At 37.2% G+C, this 24,951-nt stretch overlaps 1 protein-coding gene across 1 annotated transcript; it reads right to left on the bottom strand.

Annotated features, from left to right (window-relative positions):
- Window positions 1–17,166: 17,166 nt before the first annotated feature.
- Window positions 17,167–18,876, bottom strand: LOC149234391 (homeobox protein LUMINIDEPENDENS-like). Its single transcript, XM_089368259.1, has 2 exons — window positions 18,364–18,876; window positions 17,167–18,096 (listed from the first exon to the last, which is right to left on the bottom strand). The coding sequence occupies exons 1-2, from the start codon at window positions 18,874–18,876 to the stop codon at window positions 17,167–17,169; spliced, it is 1,443 nt and encodes a 480-aa protein (XP_089224385.1).
- Between the last annotated feature and the right edge of the window lie 6,075 nt (window positions 18,877–24,951).

The raw sequence follows: 24,951 nt of genomic DNA, 5'->3' as shown, positions 1-24,951 counted from the left end.
TTGGAAACTTAAACAACCCCTTTCTAGCAACTTGAACTAGGGTTTCTGGCTACTCGCATTGGCCGCATGACCTCTGTGCGGATGAATTTCAAGCAACTTGAACTAGGGTTTCTGGCTACTCGCATTGGCCGCATGACCTCTGTGCGGATGAATTTCAGCCTCCCTTTTCTTGTTGCTCTGCCACTGTAAATCTGTTAGGAAACTCTCTTGAATTCTTCTCACAAATTTTTTGTTGCTCCCTCGATTTCTAATGCTCTCCCTCTGGCTTGAATTTTTCCCTCGTTGAATCACTATGTACTAGGAAATTCACATTGACTTGTTCACGTTGTAAATTGTGTCTATCTCCATCCCATCAACTTGCTCTTATAATATCTTGCTGGAGCATCAATGACCAAGATCTAATCGTGATCAATGGCTAAGATTATCTTAGACTTGATCCAAGTCATTTTTTGAAAGTCTTTAGAGCATAAGTCGATCTCCTCAATTAATTCCCTTTAATTACCACTTTTCATAAGCTAGGAAATAATTAAATGGTGACTAATTAATCTAATTAAGGTGTTTCACAAGCTTATCTCGTGAAACCTTTTCTGGTTTTGGAGATCCCATGTTCCTTAGCCTCTTATACATGAATTGAGACTAGAACACTTGTCTAACTGCTACCATGTCATCCAAAAACTAAAAGTGTCATAGTTTAGGCTTAGCGATGTTATAGTTCTATTGTGGAAATGCCACAATATTTTGAACGTGTTTTTTCTTACATTCTTCATAACAGTTTCTTTTGTTTGGATTCCCATGCTTCCTTTTCCAAAAATCTTATAATTGCCACGGTCCCACGTAATACCCCTGTTAGACCCTTGTATTGTACATATATGTATGTGGATATTGACACTGGTAATGTCTCCAGAAATATCGACATGATTAGGTCAGTGGATTGAGTTATGACTTTTAATGTTGTGGTGATTATATAATGGAACTAAGGACCATGGTATTAAGTTGGTGAGCTAGAGTTACATTATGAGATCGGTGTCCTCATGTAAAGATGTTAAACATGCTTTGGGGCCAACATACTCGGGTATACATCCTTTTAAAGGTTGTGAGTCCAGAGAACTTGAAGTTGTAATTATGATGTAATTAAGCATTAAAAATAATAAAATAAGGTTGGTTGCGAAGCCCACTCCACATAAAATAGTATGGGGGATGCAACTCCAGGGATAAGGCAATAATTGGGTGTTTTCTTTCGTTGGAAAGTGCACCCTATGGCCCATGTTTTCTACTCTACTAATTTGCGGAATGAAAATCACAATTTAGAACATGCATAGGCATGCAACAAGAAAACCCACAAGTACACAATGATTTCTAGGGGAACCCAACTGGGAAAAAACCCTCAAGCCTCTTTGCATTAATCAATTCAATAGAGAAACTATTACAATTGCATACTCCAACTTTGAGCACCACCTGCAAAAGCAAAATTGTTCTCTCTATTGAATGAGAACCTCTAGCCAACAATTTTCCAATTTCTACCTCCTCCAACCTCCTATTTCCTTGCGCAATTCGAAGCTAATTCGAGCTCCTAAACAATAGGGCTATTTCCTTGCGCAATTCCCAAGGAATTGATCTCTTGACTGCATGCAAAAAATTGTACACTCAACTTCCATAGTCGAGCAAAGACAACTTGCCTACCCTTACTAATAGTGCGTACCAATTATGGACTAAACTTCAAGCAATGAGACTGACAATTCTATGGTAGCTCTGATGACATTTTCATGTTTCTTTTCCCAGAAGGTCTACTAGTCTAAGGTTGGTAGGTAAGGCAATGCATTTGTGATAGGGACAACATTAGAGGATCGCATTAGCGGTGGGTACAACCATTTGTTGATATCATTTGTGGTAGAGAGACAATGATAGTATGCAATTAATGTTGCACTAGCCTTTGTCGCCTCCACTCCAGTTGAGAGATCAATTAACTGATAGATCGCCGAGTTAGACTGTTGTCTCACTACACAACTTACTTTATTAATTGTTATAGGTCAATTAATTAAGTACAAATAAAAATAACTAAACTAAATTGCTAAAATTTAGCAATCAAAACATGCAAGATTGAACTCGAAGCCCACTAACTCGAATTTGTTGATCTAACTAAGTGAAAAGAGCCATGTCACACTAGTTCATTGCCTCCAAGTTGTCCTACTGATGTGGAAATTCGATTTACTCAATTTGACTAGGGCTAAAGTCACATTGAGCCTTTCTTGCTACACTTTCTTACACGCCCTCTTAGCAAGATAGGGATTTTTCACCACCCCTATCCGACACCTGTGGAATTCGACTTTACCTCTTAATAATTCCTATGTCAAGATGTCAGCATCTTGCTCCTCAGTTGGAATGTATTGTAGCTACATAATTCTCCTCTGCACACAATCTCGCAAATGATGATATCAGATATCAATGTGCTTGGACCTGTCATGAAATGACAAATTCTTAGAGAGCTTAATGCATCTATGATTATTAGAATATACCATTGTTGTATCCATCTCTTGACTGAAGAGACCCACAAGTATTTTCCTCATCCATATGGCCTCACATGTTGCTTAACTTGTAGCCATGTACTCAACCTCTGTTGAGCTGAGAGCCACAAATCTTTGCTTCTTGATGTACCAGGAAATAGATGCGGAACCAACACTAAAAATAGCACCTGAAGTACTTTTCCTATCTGATGGACTCCTTGCCCAATCTGCATTGGTGAAGCCTTGGAGCTTTACTCCCTCTTTCCTCTTGTACCATAACCCATACTCAATAGTGCCTCTGAGGTACCGTAACACATGCTTTGTTGCCCTTCAATACGACTTGGTAGGCCTCACCATCGCTTGACTAAGCTGGTTTACTGCATAGTACATGTGCAGTCTTGTGTTCACAAGATACATTAAAGACCCCATACGCTTCTTGTAAATGATAGCATCAACCTCTTCACCTGAAGTGGAATTCTCCTTCCTCCAATTTGTAGCTAGAGGTTTATCCTTAGGCTTACAATTCTCCATGTGAAATCTTTGAAGTATTTCAAAGGCATACTTCCCTTGAGACACAAACAATTCACCATCACTTTTCCATACTTCCAACCCGAGGAAGTAATGCATTAAGCCCATGTCTTTCATCTCAAATTCCCTTGCAATATCCTCTTTGCAAGAATGGATCAACTGCTCATCACCTGTCAATATTAAATCATCAACATACAAAACAAGAATAAGTAACTTACCATCTACCACAATGTGATAGAGGTTCACATCTAATTCACTTTTGGTGAAGCCCAATCCACTGAGATAACTGTCGATCCCAGTGTACCACGCTTGGGGTGTCTGTTTGAGACCATACAATGCTCTCCTAAGTCTACACACATGCAACTCCCAATCATATGTCTTGAATCCTTCTAGATGCTCTATGTAAATTTCCTCCTCAACAACATCGTTGAGAAAGGCGGTTTTCACATCCATCTGGTGGATCATCCAACCCATCTACGCAACTAATGAAAGAATTGATCTAAAGGAGGAATACCTTGCCACAAGGGAAAATGTTTCCTCCTAGTCAACTCCCTCTTCCTAAGAAAATCCTTTGGCCACAAATCTAGCATTGTACTTCTTGATGCTCACATCCGCTACATGCTTCACTTTGTAGATCCATGTAGAACCAACCATTGATTTCCCTTCTAGTCTCAGCACCACTTCCCATACGTTGTTCTTCATTATGGATTCATATTCTTCCACCATGACATTAACTCAAACAGGTTGAGAAATTACTTCCTCAAATGAAGAAGGCTCTAACTCAAAGAGTTTTGTCATCATTAGGGGAATTTTGAGGTCTAAAATAGGCCTCCTAAGGAAATTATAAAATAATAGTGGAAACAATAAAATAAGATTAGATTACATCATCAAATTTTAGAGGGAAGAAAGAAAAAAAAAAAAAATCAACTTGTATTTTCAACTTATTTCTCACACTCGTTGGATGAAAAATTTCATTTTTCATCCAAGAAGTACCCATGTTGCATACTTTCGATGGACCTTATTACACAAAAAATGAAAAATACATGAAAAACATTATTGCAATCACATTTTTTCATGCATTTGTCATTTTTCGTGTAGTAGGGTCTATCGAAAGTATGCAACATGGGTACTCTTTGGATGGGGAATTAAATTTTGCATCCAACGAGTACTCCCACTCAAAATTTGAGTAAAACCTTAGGGAGATGAATTGAAATACGAGTTGAAAAAGTAGTTTTATTATTCTATTATATTTTAATCTTTTTACTTTGTTACTACAAAAATGGTGAATCATCCTCCATGGTTGACATCATCATCTCGAATCTTATTGGTTCTTATAAAGTTTATTTTGGTTGTACATTTTTCTTAGGAGGCCCATTTTAGACCTCAAAATTCCCCTAATGGAGAGCCATGTAACCAATGTACCTCCCAGGTGACCTCCTCTTCATGTGAGTTGATGTAGGGGCTCCCACATTCTCTTTAACATCCTACAACAATCTATCAACTTCTCTGGTTCTCTTTCTCCCTTATTTGGATGTTTTTGGTTGATTGGGTGTCTCCACTTGACCTACCCTCTTCTCATCCATTTGTGGTTTCTCCACAACTTCCTGAAGGTCATCCTGAGGCTCCTCCTATGGAGCTAAAATCTCTTGCTCCGGTGGGATACTCAACTCTCATTCCAGAGAGCATCTCATAGCCTTCTCTTCATCAAACTTGACATCTCTCCTCACCACTGTCATCCTCAATGAAGGTATACCTGGTAATTGTGTGGAGTTTCGGTGTATCCTACAAAAACTCCCAATTCTATTGTAGGCTCAAGTTTCTTTGTTGAATCCTTGGAGACATGACAATAAACGGAAACTCCAAAAATTCTGAAGTGAGACACATTAAGATTTCACCCAAAGAAAGCTTCCTCTGATGTGATCATACGAAGTATTATGTGAGGACTCTGGTTTTGTAAGTAAACTATTGTGCTACATGTTTCTTCCCATGGATGCAATGGCATCCCCTAATCATGTAGCATAGCTCTTGCAGTTGCAATTATGCTCATGTTATTCCTCTCATCTACCCCATTTTGTTGTGGGTTATGGGATGCTATCAATTCTCTTTGAATACTTTCTTTGACACAAATCCTTGATGGAATTCAAAAAAAATTCACCTCCATTGTCTCTCATGAGAGCATTCACCTTCTTCCCAGTCTCCTTCTCAGCTAATGCCTTAAATTCTACAATTGTGTAAAACACTTCATCCTTTTTCCTCATGAAGAAAATCTATCATTTTCTAGAGAAATCATCAATAAAAATTACATAGTAGTTACGTTTTTTTGTGGAGGCTATAGAGAAGGGTCCACAAACATCAGAGTGGACTTGGTCCAAGATTGCATCTACTCTGCTATCTCGGTCATGGAAGGTGGATTTGACATATTTCCCCAATCTGCAACCCTTGCAGACATCCTGTTGATTAAGGGAGCCTTTAGGGAGACCGATGGTAATTTGTTACAGGATTTTTAAGGCACCATGGTGTAGATGACCCAATCTCTTGTGCCAGAGTTATCCAACATCTCGACTCTGCACTTTTTTTTCCTTGTCGCTCAATGCAACACAATCTCCCATCTCAAGTTTTTATAGATTCTTCACTTGGTTTCAAATTTGCTTCACTTTCCCAGTAGTTATGTGCCTCAAAAATGATTTCCCTTTACTGAAAATAACATCATAGCCTTTATCCTCCAATACTTCTACATATATTAGGTTCTTCTTCAGCCAAGGTACAAACATAACACCTTTGAGGCAAAGAGGGGAGGCCTTCTCCCTATCAAAGATGACAATACCAATTCCTGTAGCACTAGACCTCCCATCATCCCCTAATTCAATATGCAACTGGAGATCCTTATCCTCCAAACTAATAAAAAATTCCCTACACCTTATCATATGGAACAAGGCACCAGAATCAAGGTACCACAGATTCCCCATAACAATGTTGGCCATGCATGCTAGTAGGGTGAAGTCTAATTCGAATTGTGAAGCTAGTGCTTCACCTCCTGCTCCTCCTGAAGGATTGTTTTTAGCCTTCTTGTGTAGACATTTTGTTGCATATTGCCTGTATTTGTGGCAATGGAAACATTTTATCTTGCTCTAGTCTTTCTTCTTGCCACTATTTTGTTCAGATTCCAGTTTTCTTTGGGCCTTCTTTCCTTTTTCCTTCTTCCCCTTCTCAACAGATGAAATTTTTTCTTCATCCTCTGCTCTGGATGGTACTCCATCTCTAGTATTTGTCCTGATCTCTTCTTGAACCAAATCTAGCCACAACATTTCCCAATTTGGTAATTTTTCCCATCCATTCACAGAGTCTTAGTAGATGTGCCATGATTTTGGAAGGCCTAGAAGAGCTAGGCTCACCAAATTAGCTTCTGCAACATTCGCCCCAATCCCTCCAATCTCATCTCAAACTTGAGTGAATCTAGAGAGATATTGTGGAATGGTTTAATTTTTATACATCCTAATGTTTCGAAGTTTGTCTTTCAGGGCCAATTTCCTATGGTCAATGTTCTTTTCGAATAGCTCATTCAGTGTCTTCCATAGCATATGGTGTTTCTTTGCCTTGGACATTTGAGATCACATGGTCTCTTACACCTTCCAGAAAAATTATCCTGACCTTTGCAACATCCTTCTTCCATTGGTCTAATTGTTGTGAATAAGACTGTTGAGGTTTCACAATATTAGTTTTAACATATTCTAACACACGATTATCATCAAGCACTGCTTTCGTTTGGTTCTTCCAGGCCATGAAATTCAAGCTACCCTCTAAAGAATACTCCAATCTCAGTGCGTTGAAAGACATTATCCCGAATCTGAAGAAAAGTTGCTACACTAGAGTTGCAAATTCGAAATTCCTGAGGGAAAAATTCAGAATATTGGTTCTAATGTGATTTTAGGGTTCTGATACCGTGTAGAAATCTGATAGAAATTACAATTTCTCAAGAAATCGAATTGAAATCAAGAGACACAAATTCTACTATACTAATTTGTGGAATGAAAAATCACAATTGTGAACAACATGCATAGACATGCAACAAGAAAAACCACAAGTACACAGTAATTTCTATGGGAACCCAACTAGGAAAATCCCCTCAAGCCTCTCTGCGTTAATCAGTTGAATAGAGAAACTATTACAGTTGCTACTACAACTTTGAGCACCACTTGCAAAAGCAAAATTGTTCTCTCTGCTAAATGAGAACCTTTGGCCAACACACAAACAATTTCTTCCTCATCCAGCCTTCTATTTCCTTGGGCAATTTGGAGCTAATTCAAGCTCCTAAATAGTAGGGAAGTCCCTATTTCCTTGCGCAATTCCAAAAGAATTGATCGCCTGACTACATGCAAAAAATTGTATACTCAACTAGTATACAATTAATGTTACACTAGCATTTGTCTCCTCCACTCCAACTGAGCAATTCAAATTCCATGCATGTCTAGGAAATTTTGGGCTGATTAATTAGTTAACTAATAGATCTCTAAGTTAGATTTATGTCTCACTACACAATTTACCTTCAATTGACTTTATTAATTGTCAGAGGTCAGTTAATTGAGTGAAACTGAAAATAACTGAACTAGATTGCTAAAATTTAGAGATCAACACATGCATGACTGAACTCCATGCCCACTAACTTGAATCTTCTTATCTCACTGAGTGACAAGATCCATGTCACACTAGCTAACTACCTCCAAGTTGTCCTGCTGATGTAGAAATTTAATTTACGCAATTTGACTAAGGCTAAAGTCAAATTGAGCCTTTCTTGCTACACTTTCTAACATCAGTGAGTGTCACATGACAAGTGAAAGCCACTATTTTGTAAAGGGAATGTTTTGCATGTAAAGGCATTCATTCATGGAACATTTGGGGGATTATTCAATTTGGATGATTGAGGAACTAGTGAGTCCTGGGAGTTGGACTCTGACACTGACCAATGGTGCAGTTATTTAATTAACCATACTAAATGGATGCATCCTGATTTTAAAGCTTGGCGCTTTGCTTATGTGATCATTGATGGTTTGGAGAGATCAATGTTCTGGTGGGGAACTTGATTCGATGATAATCAATGAGTCCTGGTTTGGACTCCGATATCAACTGTGGGGTTATTTCAGTTTGGTTGTTTGACACTTAGACACTGGACAACAACAAAGTTCCTATCATTGTAGGTTGAGACCATTCTGCCCAACTATAAGTAACCTTGGAAGGTGGGCACCATCAAGGGACATGAGTTGCGCCACTTGGGTGCCAACTTGGGGAACATGAGCCTATAGTTGGATACTGAGGTTGTTGGGGTTGGTGCCTTGGCCAACATTTTGTTTGTTTATCAATTATTTTTGGTGGATTTGTTGCCCTAGATCGAGGGTGACCCGTGGTTGAGACTATGAATCACATATTCTACGGTTAGGAGGAACGTGGAGACCCCACAACCAACTGGACAATTTACGCAAATAAGTGTCCACTATTCAATTTTACATTTTATGTATTTTTATATGTGTTTATGTGTTTGTGATAATAAACCCTAAAACATGTACTTGTCATATTTATGTTCCATGTGATTATTTGTGTATTATTTTGTTGTAAACCCTAGTAGGGCTTTGGTATATATGTGTATTGAATTCCGATGTGCATGCTTGTTTTTTAAAATGCATGAATAAACAGTTAATTGTGGCATGGGTATTGCCTAATTATGTCGATAGATAGGCATAATATATATGAATAAAATGATGCCAGTTACAGGTACATACCTTGCTAGCGATGGTGTGTTAAAATGACCCTGGATATGAGCAGGGCTTTGGAAATCGTACTAGGATTTTTTTTGTCTTCTGCAAAAAAATGGAAGTACCCAGCAGCTTGGCTGTATTAGCATTGCCCAACCAGGAGCCAAGAATGTTAACAAGTTACAACATTAGGTTTGAATTGGGTCAATTTATAGGTTAGCCACCATTTGTTTGACGAAAGTCCCAATGGTGGAAATAGTAGAAATCTTCCTAAATTTGATAGAAGTTGCCACATAGGGGAAATTGGCAAGTTTACAAGAAATAATAGATTAGAATTTGATGGTTTTTGGGCTTGATTGGGCTAGAATTGAAGAATTATAACTCTCCCACCAATTGTTTAACAAAAGTCCCAATGGTGAGATTGGTGAAATCTCACCTCAAAAAAAGAGTACATGTATCAAAAAAGGCTTGGTAATGGATACTCTGGTTGAATTACATGATAAATTTGAGGGTTTTAATTTCTGTTATATATGTGTGTGTGTGATTGTCGTATGGGGCATGGTGGACTCAATGTGGTTTATATGATTGATATATTATATACAAAAATGTGAAATGTATCACAACTTTTGTGGTCGATAGGATATGACCATAGTGTGTGGGTCGGCCCCTCTCCCCCCCATATTTTAATATATACGTAATACTACTTTGGTATTGGTTAGATTGGGCAATGTGGTGGACCCCATGGGCATGTGATGGACACTAAGGTGTAGGCCATGGCGCCATGTGGTCCAAGGTTTCCACGTGGAATTTTAATAATAAAGAAGTATATATATATATATATATATATATATAGTCAGAACCTAATTGTTGGAAATAATACTGAGAGGGGGGGTGAATCAGTATTATCAAGTCAATTATTTTTCATTTCACAATCAGATTTGTATACGCGACTTCAGTTAGTTAAAACTGCGTATATACGCAACTGTAGTTAAGGAAACTAGCGTATAACCTGCAGACTTATAATTTAATTTATTCTTCAGATTTTGATCATTAATCTGTGCATCAAAACCATATAAACAGTAACCAGGTATAGAAAAACAGAGCAGACAGTCACACACAAGAACACAAGATATAAGGTGGAAACATAATGTGGGTGAAAACCACCTGCTGTAATTCGTCTTTATCTTCTTTTAATAAGAAACTTCTTTTTACAATATTTCTGTACTAGTGCAGTCTTATACCAGTACGCAGGCTTCTACCTGCAGTAGGCTACAACCTTCTCTTGTTCTCCAGACTCTCCTGGAAGGGAGCTACAACCCCCTTAGCTCTTGTACTTAGCTGATGTACTAGTACGTAGGTGCTGGCCTACAGAAGGCTACAACCTTCTCTTTTCTTCCACGGACCACGTTTCATAAATTTTCAGACTGGATCCATCAATAACAATAATTAACCATCAAATACATCTACATCAACTAATCTCCTTTGCACCAATCAAAATTGAATCAAACAATCACTTCTCTGAACGCTATAACCAGAATACAGTAACAGTAACCAGAAACTAATCCTGAACCCAGAACATTGTAGCAATAAACATAAGTAGCTAAAACATATTTCATGAGACGTATGCTACTTCAATATGTAGAACATGCGTGCATACGCTTCTGTATTACGACAAACCTGCGTATACGCAGTTTCGTAATACCTAACCAGCGTGTATACGCACCTTTGCTATGTTGAACTTGCGTACAGATCTATAAAAGATAATTTATCCTTTTCAATTATTCAAACATCAGTTATACCCAGATTATCAAATTTATATATCAAGTTATGCGCCAAATATAACAGATCAAAATCACACAAAGATACTTCTCTTCAAGTCTTGAGATCTTGACCCATCAATAGAACTTATCCTTCTTCTAACACTCACATTCCTCCTTGATTCAGATCCAGCTATGTACCATAACCCAATGACTTGTATTCTAGATCTTGCTCTTCATAAGATATTCAATCCTTGAGTACCTTTGCCTAAAGATCTCCTTCCCCTTTTATAGTCTTAGGCCTTACTCAATACCATGGTCCAAAACCACTTAGAACCAATACTTGGGACCCAATACTTGGGTTCAACACTTCGGACGAGATACCATGGTCCAAAACCATAGGTCCAAATACCAAGGACTAAAAACACATTTTCCCACATGTACGTGCTTTTCCTTGCATGAAAGTGCTTGCATACGCATACACACCTTTTGATCGACGATCCCACGTGTATACGCGACTTGGTTAAGTGGAACCTACCTATATCTCTTTTCCTTTCATTCTGAGAGCCTGAACTGTGATCTGTCATCTAAGTGAGTTGCCATCAAGGACAACACGTGTCATAGTGCCAAACCTGTGTCATAATGCCAACACTTATCATATGTGACTAGCCTATTGGCCATGTGGAAGGAAAAGAGCCCAATAAATTTTCTCACCTCCAATGGGAACTAGATAAAATCTAAGAAAAATGAGAAGGAATCACTAACAGAGGAGAAAGGAAGTGGCTGGTTGAAAGCAAGCGAAATTGAATTTTCAGATATAGAAGAAATGGAGGAAAGCATGCTAAAATTAGCAAAGCCATAACTTTTAGCCCAAAAATCGGAATTCATCATGTGACAAATCGAAAGAAAGATAATTTTGAACAAAATATAACCACCCATCTAGAATTTTAATTGGAGGCCAAGAATTTTGTGAGAATTTAGAAGAAAGTTACTAGGTTTTTTTTACAGAGGTAAAAATGGTCTAATAGGCTACAAGATTCCAGATGGCATAACATTTTGGCCTGATATTAGAACTACACAAACTAATAGTCAATAGAAATCTATTGATGTGGGGATCCCTCTAGAAAACCCGAAATTTGAAATGGAGTGAGATTGCTAAAGAAAAATCTCATTGGAAGCTGCATGTGATGGAAAATAAATAGTCCAGTTAAAACTTCTAGAGGGCATAAATTTTAGCCCAGGTATTAGAATTTGGTAAATGAGCAATCAATAGAAAGATAATAGCTAGTAGAACATGTTGGTGAACCTGGAGTTTAAATATGGATAGGAATTGTGATGAAAATTTTCTAGAAAGTTATAGGATTATAGCCAAACCATGTTGTGTGTTATGATAGGATCATGACAGAGTAAACAAGTTTTATTGAAAGCCATAACAGGTGTTGAAATGGATTGTAACATGATTACAACAGGGATATGATGAGCTTCTAATAGGACTATGATCACTCAAGCATTGGATTGAGTTGAGTATAGTAGTCAATTGAGAACAAGATAACCATGCTATCAATTCCATGTTATGTAGGGAAATAAGAAGGAAAACATTCTAAACCTTCTCTCATTGTTGAATTATAAAATATTACATGTGATGACTAAGCTTTATGACTAACCTTCTCTCTTGTATTAGCTGATGTACTAGTACGTAGGTGCTAGCCTACAGAAGGCTACAACCTTCTCTTTTCTTCCAGGGACCACGTTTCATAAATTTTCAGAATGGATCCATCAATAACAATAATCAACCATCAAATACATCTACATCAACCAATCTCCTTTGCACCAATCAAAATTGAATCAAACAATCACTTCTCTGAACGCTGTAACCAGAATACAATAACAGTAACCAGAAACTAATCCTGAACCCAGAACACTGCAGCAATAAACATAAGTAGCTAAAACATATTTCATGAGACGTATGCTACTTCAATATGTAGAACCTGCGTGCATACGCTTCTGTATTACGACAAACCTGCGTATACGCAGTTTCATAATACCTAACCAGCGTGTATACGCGCCTTTGCTATGCTGAACCTACGTACATATCTATAAAAGATAATCTATCCTTTTCAATTATTCAAACATCAGTTATACCCAGATTATCAAATTTATATATCAAGTTATGCACCAAATATAATAGATCAAAATCACACAAAGATAATTCTCTTCAAGTCTTGAGATCTTGACCCATCAATAGAACTTATCCTTCTTCTAACACTCACATTCCTCCTTGATTCAGATCCAGCTATGTACCATAACCCAATGACTTGTATTCTAGATCTTGCTCTTCATAAGATATTCAATCCTTGAGTACCTTTTCCTAAAGATCTCCTTCCCCTTTTATAGTCTTAGGCCTTACTCAATACCATGGTCCAAAACCACTTAGAACCAATACTTGGGACCCAATACCTGGGTTCAACACTTCGGACGAGATACCATGGTCCAAAACCATAGGTCCAAATACCAAGGACTAAAAACACGTTTTCCCACATGTACGTGCTTTTCCTTGCATGAAAGTGCTTGCATACGCATACAAACCTTTTGATCGACGATCCCACGTGTATACGCGACTTGGTTAAGTGGAACCTGCCTATATCTATTTTCCTTTCATTCTGAGAGCCTGAACTGTGATCTATCATCTAAGTGAGTTGCCATCAAGGACAACACATGTGTCATAGTGCCAAACCTGTGTCATAATGCCAACACTTATCATATGTGACTAGCCTATTGGCCATGTGGAAGGAAAAGAGACCAATAAATTTTCTCACCTCCAATGGGAACTAGATAAAATCTAAGAAAAATGAGAAGGAATCACTAACAGAGGAGAAAGGAAGTTATAGGTTGGTTGAAAGCAAGCGAAATTGAATTTTCAGATATAGAAGGAATGGAGGAAAGCATGCTAAAATTAGCAAAGCCATAACTTTTAGCCCAAAAATCGGAATTTAACATGTGACAAATCGAAAGAAAGATAATTTTGAACAAAATATAACCACCCATCTAGAATTTTAATTGGAGGCCAAGAATTTTGTGAGAATTTAGAAGAAAGTTACTAGGTTTTTTTACAGAGGTAAAAATGGCCTAACAGGCTACAAGATTCCAGATGGCATAACATTTTGGCCTGATATTAGAACTACACAAACTAATAGTCAATAGAAATCTATTGATGTGGGGATCCCTCTAGAAAACCCGAAATTTGAAATGGAGTGAGATTGCTAAAGAAAAATCTCATTGGAAGCTGCATGTGATGGAAAATAAATAGTCCAGTTAAAACTTCTAGAGGGCATAAATTTTAGCCCAGGTATTAGAATTTGGTAAATGAGCAGTCAATAGAAAGATAATAGCTAGTAGAACATGTTGAACCTGGAGTTTAAATATGGATAGGAATTGTGATGAAAATTTTCTAGAAAGTTATAGGATTATAGCCAAACCATGTTGTGTGTTATGATAGGATCATGACAGAGTAAACAAGTTTTATTGAAAGCCATAACAGGTGTTGAAATGGATTGTAACATGATTACAACAGGGATATGATGAGTTTCTAATAAGACTATGATCACTCAAGCATTGGATTGAGTTGAGTATAGTAGTCAATTGAGAACAAGATAACCATGCTATCAATTCCATGTTATGTAGGGAAATAAGAAGGAAAACATTCTAAACCTTCTCTCATTGTTGAATTATAAAATATTACATGTGATGACTAAGCTTTATGTGTTGTATATGTACCTATGTATGAGCAAGCGTGTGATGGTTGCATGCTACTTGACAACAATATGTTGTTTTACCTATGCAAAAATTAACATGAGAAGCTAATCAACGTTGTTGTGTTGTTGATGTTCCAATTGCTCAAGGAAACAGTCGTACATAGCATAGGTCTTGTAGGCATGCACTCTAAATTCATGTGAAGGCCTTGGCAAAGGTGGATCACTCGAGGGACTATTAACCAATGAAGGGGATGCTTGAGCCTGGAAGGGTGAGTATAAAGAGAAGAGAAGAGAAGAAAAAAAAAGGAAGAGAAGATAGATGATCTAATTGAATCTTTGATGTGTTGGAAGACATTAAGTCGTCCTAGAGGTGGTGGCATGGGACCTGAGAGACTATTGGATGCAGTGAAGGGGTGCACCACTAGGCGTAGGCTGGTGTGTACTAAGTATGTACTCGATGATCGACAGGTAGCCACTTCATGGAGCTAACATCATCTCAACTCCTATAGATAAGCATTGATTCAACTAGCATATTTTATGCTTTTTTGACATGAACATATAAAATATAAATTCAAAAATATAAAGGATAGAATACTTATGAATCAAGTACTATTTATTGGGTGGAGAATTATTTTTAGTTGTCATAGATATAGGATTTATTTTTGGTAAAAACATTAGTGAAATTGTTGTTTGGTGCTCCAAGGTGAAAGGTAAGGACCATGGAATAGGCCCATCTTAACTATACATTTTGATAATGTTAAAGATGGGTCAAATTCCTTCATGTGCAAATGTTTTTTTATTTGCATTGTCCAATTTGTTTACATCTCAAAGTAGTTGATCCGTCTTTTTATGAATTGAACCAACTTTTAAATCCCAATGTAATATAGCTTAGGTGTAAAGTGTTGTCAATAACTATTAACATACGCTTTAATAAATCAATCCAAATGAGTTAAGATCCAAATTATGTTGAACTTTCTAGGTGTTGTAGGTTTTGCTTATATATATATATATATATCCTTGAATAAATTTCTTTAGTTTCAATGAGGAATAAATATATTTTATTCCTTGAGGGACTCAAACAACAAAGCTTGAAACAATTACAAGGATATACTTATTATGAGCTCTTCATGTCACATGCAAGAATTAAACCCAAGTGAGAGGATGAAATAGCAACCATTTTATTTGTAGAAATCTTCTCTTCTAATTCACATTAATATAGAAAGAATCTCAAAAAGAGATTTCGATAAGCTTTTTTGTTGGTAAGAATATGTTAAATACTTGTGACTTGGTGAATGAAATAGTCTCTTTCTCTGAGGGGAAATTTTTTGCAATGGGTGAAACCCTGATGGAGAAATGTCACGTGAAGGCAAAAGGTCCATGGGTCATGAAATTATTTTCTTAGAGAAGAAACAATGAAGGTATTCGAGGAATCAACATTAACATTTATCTCAACCACTTGAGCTACTGAAGCATGAAAACTGATAGCTTGTAGGCTTGAATGTAAAAATACACAAAGGTATTTGAATTAATATTTTATTATAAAAATTGTACAAGTGATGATGAATGTTACACTGAGGCCCTGCTTTTATACCTAGGCAAGTGGCATTTCATGATTAGGCATGTCTTTCAGACATTCCTTTTCACTTAACTAATGACTATTTTAGATAATAATTTTTATTTACATTTATTTATAATTATTTTATTTTTATGTAATTTATATTCGTAACATTGCCTTTTCCTTAAGAAGCTTTGTCTTCAAAGCTATATGTTGGAAATTGTCTTCATCTTGTGGTTGTCTATGGGTCTTGACATTACTGTTACCATAGTTTGAATAATTCGCATGGTAATATTGTTTTGACTCCAGGGTCATGTCTATTCCTGAAGCAAGGGTTATGTCTCCATTCTTTTATTTTTTTTAATAATAATGTTGTTTTTTTTCGTATTTGTTATATATATATATATATATATATATATATATATATATAAATTAAATTTTTTTGGATTAGTGTATTAATGTTGTATGAGTAACTAAAAGCCACATCCGCATTCGCAGTCCGAAATGACACACCCCCAGCCGACAGAGTATTTACAGGAGAAAAAATGTCAACGGAAATGTTGTGTTGTGTAGATGCAGGAAGAGAGAGAATTTACGGGAGAAAAATGTCAACAAAAATGTTGTGTTGTGTCACAACAATTGAATGGGACAGAGGAGTTAGACTATTGAATATTGACCATGTTTGTCGGATATTAAACTAAAGTCGCAGCAGAACATCATTTATGTTTTGCTTCCGGAGGAGCTAATTCTGGAATTTGGGATCTCAAAAAGTCTACAGTTGCAGCCTGCGTAAAAATGTCCAGAGTCAGTAGCGCATCTGGTAAACTTTTGTGTTTTTGCGTTCCAGAATCCAAGTAAATCGGCGCTACCCACATTTTCGAAGAATATTTTTGCGATTTCCAGTGCTTGGCAGGGAGATTATTCCAGTGCACACTCTGCCACTCAATTGTTAGTGTGATCATTTCGTGGATGTGCATCAATAGATTAATTTCAATGACATAAGTGAGCAGCACTTCTTGAGACTCTTGGGCAAACTGGAGCATTTCACGGAGCCAGAAAAGGGACAGTTCGATAGCTTCATAGGCATCCTCCACAATTCCTATGCGATCATCCTCGTTCTTGAAATTGCCCATTGTATATATCAGAATTTGAAGAAACGCTTACAGTATTTTTTTCTGGATTCCAATAACACCTGCGCTAGTGTTAATTAAAATATGCGAAAAATGACAGAAGCCATTCAAAATGCGAGCTAAATTTCTGAGATCTGTTGAAGAAAGGGGCATGGGATGTTTCTTGAAAATGTACGTCAAAATATGGCAAACCTCGTTGTCAGGGGAGTAAACCTTCGTCATTCAATAAGAGATTTCGAAGTAAAAATCCTCTAAACTGATCACACTCCGACGCATTTTGAGGCATTAAATGATCGCATAGTGGATGTGTAATCAAGTCGAGTGTGCGTATTGTTCTGAGAACTTCTCTGTGGAATAAGTCAGATTCTTCACTTTTTACATCATTCACAATTTCTGTAAGTTGCTGCCTCTCATAATTTCCAAGAGATACTACTTTTGTTCTATCATCAGTTACAATAGGTTCTATTGGAATCTCTGGAGTCAAACTATCATCATAATCTAATTCAATGTCCCAGGGCTCCTTAGGATCAGATGGAATAGACTCTTCATTTAAGTAAACTTCTTCCTTTTCCCGCTTAACACGTTCACACTGAAATTCCCCGCTAGAAAACCTCCAAACATGATCAATTATCATCTCTGGAGGTGTTATCCAAAGAATTTGAACCTCTTCAATCTGTATACTCTCAGTCAACGATGAATTTTCTGTAATAATGTGCTTTCCCATCTCCTCTACAAAATCCCCGTTTATGGCAAAGCTGTCACTGGCAGCTTCTGTAGCATGTTGGGACCCATGTGAAGTGACTTCTGAAATACTTGATTCTGGTGGACTGGCTTTGCTGCAGCTAGCTTTGCTGTAATCTTCTCCAATGGCTGATTTTGAAGGCTTTGTTTTCTCCAAAGGATCATCATCCAACTTTGAAACATCAAGTTTACCATACCTATTTTGCAACAAGTAAGCTTGCCTCTTTGCTTTCTGAATATCATCAGTGGAAAGGGGACGGAAACAACTTTTGGAAACTGTTCCACCAGCTTTGACTTTTCTCCTACTCATTCGTGGCATGGGCTCTTCTACTAGGTAGACTTTCCTACGTTCTTTTGTTTGATCAAGAGGAACAGAATGGGCAGGCCTCTTTTTTTAACCTTCAGATGAATCCATATTCAGAAGACAACCTTGCAAGAGCTTTTTCTTCTTGGTTGAACCGATGCCTATAAAAGAACGTGCACCCTTCATTTTTGAACACTCTCAAGGATCTTCAATACTTCCTATTTTGGTTCATTTGTTATTATTGGCAGTTTCTTCCCTTGATAATTCACTGGTCCTTTTGTTTGAAGGAGTATCATATTCTCATTGGAGACCTCCTTTTTGTGCATGGACTTGACTGCTTGAGGAGACAACTTTCCTTCCACTCTGACTTCTCCCAAATAGCTTGCTCCATCTTGCTAAAACAATCCTTGCCATGTTGGAAATATTTGATGTACGATAAAATTGAAGTTTATTAACAGTCTGCAAGACAGTTGACATTTGAACAGGGAGGGCATTATGCAGTGGCAAATGACAAAGAACCTTGAATAAAACGTGTAGCACAGTTGTTTGCTCCTCAACTGATGCTACACGACCATATCTTTCATTCTTTGTGATTGCTACTAGGCTTAGTTCCGATCTTCTTATGACTAGCTGAGGCTCAACACCAAAACTCAATATGCTCCAATTATTCCAGCCATTTGGTTCAGGTGGGCTTCTAAAGAATTCATTAGTGTGATGTTGGAAAGGCACCTGAGGGAAATGGTTGATTTCAAAATATCTGTTCGTAGGTGTTTCATCATCATTAAATCCTTCCTTGCATTCTCTATAAATTGTTAGGTTGTTGTTCGTTTGATTAGTCTCTGGAGTCTCATTTTGTTCATGCATTGTATACTGTTTTACATCCTAATTTATATCATTCTCATCCACATCAAGATCAACTTTATCTGGATTTTCAACATTATAATCTTCTTGATCTATATCAGCTTCATCGGAATCATTATTTAGATCATTTTATTTATTACCGATTTCCTTTCGACATTCTTTAACTTCTGCAAATGATTTTTCTAAACGTTGAAATGCTTCTTGAATTTTACTAAACTGCTCAACGCATTCAGGACGTGAATGTAATGGCACATTGTGCAGCGAACAACGTTCAAAGACCCGCATGATTATATTGTGTGCCATGGCTCTTATAAATACTGAGAGGGGGGGTGAATCAGTATTTTCTTTCAATTGTTATTATTACCATTTATATTATTCATAATTTAAATAGAGAAATGTATAAGTATAATTTTATTGAGTAAAATAATAAATACAATATAAATGTGTTCCAAGCTCCAACTTGGTTTTGATGAGGCTTCGACCTCTAGGGCTTCAACCCTATCTTGTCAAGGCACCAACCTTGGATTTAGGAGCAAGAACTCCAATGACACCAATCCTTCCAATTCTAAGGCACCAACCCCAAGGGCTCTAACCCTATCTTTCAAGATGAATCAGGTCAAATTATTGTCCTCCCTCTCTGTCTTCAACTTCCTTCTTCGCTCGGCCTTTGGCTTCTACTGCACCTTCTACGTCTGCTAGACCTTCTCTGTGATAGATCCCTAATACACCTCACAGAAGTGAAGCATTTCAACTTTATATATATATGTATGTATGATTTTTGCCAATGAATCAAAAGGACTCGTTCAAAGGTGAAGGGGCTGACCACGTCATCACCTTACCCCCACAATCGCAACCTTCATGAAAATCGGAGTTTTTCCTTTAATCCCGAAATCGCAACTTTCAAAGGTTTGCACCTAACATAGCCGATTCCCCTACTGTCAACGGAGCAGATGTGATATGATATTAAACAGTTGTTAATAAATCCATCGGGTCCATAGCCTTATCGCAATCGACGGTTTGATATCCCTTAGAAACTAGTGATATTGCAGATGCGATATTGTATAAAGTCATGTTATAATGGTGCAGCGGGTCTGCAATATTATATCGCAATCAGAGGTTTTACCGTGACAACCCTATAAGACTTGCGATATGGTTGATGCAATGTTATATTACGGCTGTTACTCTAACCTATTCGGGTCCGCATGTGTTATCGCAATCGCAGTTTTAGTGTGACATTGACTTCCGATGAGGCGGACACGATATTACATTAGGGCGTGTTCTATTGGAGCATCGGGCCTGCGTATTATATCACAATCTATGGTTTGCGGGACTTCAACTGACACACAGATTAAAACGGCCTTAACCCCCATAGTTGAATGTGATCTATGAGTTGAATATGAGATCGACGACTAGGATTGAGTGCGAGACTTATGCCATGATCAAGGAAATCTGTACTTTCCTACCCCCGTAGTTGCTAATCACCGTCGATCTAACTGATCTGTCGATCTGGCGATCCAGATCTATTCCTCCGCCATTCTTCTTCCGCAAGCACTTGGGTTTGATCTCCTGTGACTTCTCTTCACTCTTCCGCTCTTCCGATAGTTGTTGCTCCTGTGGCTTATCTTCCTATGACCTCCGATAACTCTGTTTATGCTCCTCCGTTGTTTTCTTCCTATCGGTTCTTCTTTGGAATATATTACATGTGATACTTCCGATATGGCTCCTCTGATGTTTTCTTCTTTACTCCTCTGATATCACTGTTAACTCCTCCGTTATGTTAGCTCCTTCGATATTTCATGTGATATCTCTGATATGGCTCTTACGCTTGACTTGGATTTCCTGTGGCTTCTCTATGATTTCCGATGGCTACTCTTGGATGGCTCTTGCTCTTGTCTTCCAATGGCTTCCTTGATGGCTTTCCTCCTTGGGTCTATTACTTCTATTATGTCTGTATATATATATTTATTCCATATGTTGTATTCAGTCCTTGGGTCCTTCATGGGCAACATTATGATCACAAGAATTTTCCATCACAAACACTGCCATATTGACATCAATGACAACCTTGATTAACAATTATGTGGCGAACAACGTTCAAAGACCCGCATGATTATATTGTGTGCTATGGCTCTTATAACACTGAAGCATAAAACCTGATAGCTTGTAGGCTTGAATGTAAAAATACACAAAAGTATTTGAATTAATAATCTATTAATATATAGAAATTGTACAAGGGATGATGAATTTTACACTGTTGCCCTGCTTTTATACCTAGGCAGGTGACCTTTCATGATTAGGCATGTCTTTTAGACATGCCTTTTCGCTTAACTAATGACTATTTTAGATAATCATTATTATTTAAATTTATTTATAATTATTTTATTTTTATATAATTTATATTCGTAAAAGCTACATCCAATTGACTATATATACTCTTTACACTGAATGTGAGTACCTAATTGAATTTTTAAGGGAAAAAGTTCATTAAATGGAAAATATTTTTTGCTAATAAATGTTGAAAGAGAAAATTGTCTACCAGTACTACTTGTGAAATCTGCATTTGATTGTCTAATTACACAATAGCCTCAAGCAAATTGCATGAGTCTAAATTGAAGGAATTTTAATAAATTGATTTCCTTTAGTGTTTTTTTTTTTTTCTAATTGTGTAAAAGATAAAATTTGTGCAAAAAATTTAGTTGTCGAATTGAATTTTATTTATATGTAATTCTCAAGCATGTTCAGGAAAAAAAATAAAGAATCAGGAAGTAATCAAATTAAAATGCCAAAACAAATTGTTTCATGCAATTCCAAAACAAATTCAAACATAGAACTCAGTATAAGTTTAAAATTTTTATTCATATGATGTTAATGCACATTTAAACATGAACATTACATCACATGAAAATATTTAAATATAATTTTAATTCCACAAGAAGCATTGGTCTATCTTGAAAAGTTAAAAATTCAGACTTATATCTAATAATGATGAAATTGAAGTATGTTTTAAACAACTATATTTTTGGAATGCAATTTATTGAGTTGGTGATAGAGATGTATTACATACTGGAGATATGTTTACCTTAACAAATAATACAAACTTGTTTTCCTTGTGCAACCTTTCCTCAAAGACAATATACATATTCAATTTTGAGCATTAATCTTTTAAAGGGACTCACTGCATGGAAATTTAAGAATAGTTTTTAATCAGTTTCATATTTTATCTCTCATATCCTTCCTTTTTAAAAGGGTTTTAGAGGACATGAAACTTAGTCATATGCTATAATTATTTCAAAATAAATTTATGAATTTAGTGATGGCCCTTCTGGTGAAGGTTCAACCATGACATCTACTGCATGGAAATTTAAGAATAGTTTTTAATCAGTTTCATATTTTATCTCTCATATCCTTCCTTTTTAAAAGGGTTTTAGAGGACATGAAACTTAGTCATATGCTATAATTATTTCAAAATAAATTTATGAATTTAGTGATGGCCCTTCTGGTGAAGGTTCAACCATGACATCTACATGATCGATCTAAAAAGAAATCCAAAAATATGTCGCCACTTTTATTTAACTCATTGCTCAATTAGAGTCACATCAAAGGCAACTTTGAATAGATTGAGTAGGCAAGATTCGTTTTTGTATCATAAGTTATCATTGCTCTTAATTAATCAGGGCATCATCTTCATAACTAAAATAAAAATCTAAGTCATTTTAGTGTAATTAAAATGCATTGAAAAATGCAGCAAGAAAGTCTCATTTGATTTTGCCTTGGCCAAATTGAGAAAATTCAAATTTCCACATCAATAGAGAACTTGGATGCAATTAACTTGTGTGACATGGCTCTTGTCACTCAGTTAGCTCCGTAAATTCGAGTTAGAGGGCTTGGAGTTCAGTTAAGCATGTGTGATTGCTACTTTGTAGCAATCAAGGTCAGTTATTTCAAGTTGTTTTAAGCTAAACTAGTTCTAACTATTGAAGGAACTAGTGGAAGGTCAGTTGTGCAGTGGGAAATAAGGAGGATGGAACTTCATCCAAGGTAGAGGATGAAAAAAATTGTGCATTGGTTAGAAAGGGAAAGAAGGAGAAAGCGAAGAAATATCAAACCAAACTGGAATCCAGCAAAGGGGGAAAGAAGAAAGACTTGTCCAAAATCAAATGCTTCAATTTTCATGAATTCAAGAACCATTCCACAAAGTGTCCACACAAAAAGTTGAGCAAGAAGACATCAGGAGGAGTAGTAGGTGAAGCCTTGGCTTCACAGTTCGATCTTGGCTTCACCCTTATCACAGGCATGGCCAACACAATGATGGAGATCATGTGGTACTTGGACTCAGATGCATTTTTCCACATGACAGGGTGTAGAGAGTTTTTCAACTACCTAGAGGAGAAAGATCTCCAGGTGCACATTGAGCTGGGGGGTGATGGAAGGTATGACGTGACCGAGATTGGTACAGTCACCTTTTAGGGGGAGTCGGGATCCCCTCTTCGACTCAAGGATGTCATGTTCGTTCTAGGCCTAAAGAAAAATCTCATCTCTATTGCAGGTTTGGAATACTGTGCTTATGATGTGATCTTCAGCAAAGGGAAAACATTCCTGAGACACATAGCCACTAGATAGGTGAAGAAAATAGGATTTTGTGATTAGAACCTGTATAAGCTGGATGTGGAAGACTGTGTTTCCTTAAGTAGTAAGGCGGAGAAAGTGCAGAGTCGCGATGTTGTTGAAATTTTGCATAGATGACTTGATCAATTGCATCATGTCGCCTTAAAGATTGTGCAACAAATAACCATTGGCCTCCCTAAAGGATCACTTGAGCAGCATGATATTTGCAAAGGATGTACCTTGGGGAAGAATGAAAAATCCACATTCCATGATCCAAACAACAAAGCATGTGTAGTCTTGGAAAGGATCCACTTTGATGTTTGTGGACCTTTCTCGACAGCCTCCACTGCCATACATAAATATTTTGTCAATTTTATTGATGACTTCTCAAGGAAGTGCTATATCTTCTTCATGCGGAAGAAAGATGAGACATTCTCCAAGTTTGTAGAATTCAAGGCACTAGTTGAGAAAGAGACCGGCAAGAAGGTGAATGCTCTCAAGAGCGATAATGGAGGTGAGTATGTTTTGAATGAATTCAAGGATTTCTGTGTGAAAGAAGGCATTTAAAGAGAGCTGACAAAAATCCACAACCCACATCAGAATGGGGTAGCTGAGAGAAATAACCAGAGCATTGTTGGAGTTGCAAGAGATATGCCACATGACCTAGGCCTATCACTACAGTTTTTGGTAGAGGCATGTAACATAATAGTCTGCTGACAGAACTGGAGTCCTCGTCCAATTCTTGGTATGATTACATTGGACGAGGATTTCTCAGGGAGAAAGTTGGATGTGTCTCACTTTAGGATTTTTGGACCGTTTGTTTACTGCCATGTCTCCAAAGATTTGAGGAAGAAGCTTGAGCATACAACAGAGTTGGGAATATTTGTGGGTTACATTGAAACTCCACATAACCACCATGTGTACTTACCCTCCCTCATAATGACAATTTTACAAACGGATGTAAATTTTGATGAGGAGAAAGCGATGGGGTGCTCTCTTGAGAGGGAGATTCATCGTTGGAAATACTGAGAGGGGGGTGAATCAGTATTCCTTTTCAATTGTTAATTTGACCAGTTAAATCAATTATATTTAGAACACAAAATGAGCAATAGGAATAAATTTTGTATTAATGTAATCTTTATAATGAATCAAATAAAATATAGAGGGCTCCAACCCTTGATGAAGACATCGATCTTCACTTCTCAGGCTCCAACTTGTTGCCAAGCACCAACTTGGTCTTTTGTGAGGCTCCAACCTCTAGGGCACCAACCCGATCTTCTCAAGGCACCAACCTTGTGTTTAGAGGCTCCATCCCCTAGGGCTCCAACCCTTATTTGGTACATGTTCCGACCTGGTTTCTTGAGGACAGCGATCCTCTAGGGATCAACCCTATCCTTCAAGGCAGCTACCTTGTTTGTTTGAGGCTCCAACCTTCAGGGCACCAGACCTCTGGGCTCCAACCCACTGTTATTC

This window comes from Pinus tabuliformis, chromosome 8, assembly GCF_031772625.1.
Source record: "Pinus tabuliformis cultivar Carrire ecotype Pingquan chromosome 8, CPIR1, whole genome shotgun sequence".
Classification (NCBI taxonomy): Eukaryota; Viridiplantae; Streptophyta; class Pinopsida; order Pinales; family Pinaceae; genus Pinus; species Pinus tabuliformis.
This window is presented reverse-complemented; position numbering and strand designations above follow the sequence as displayed.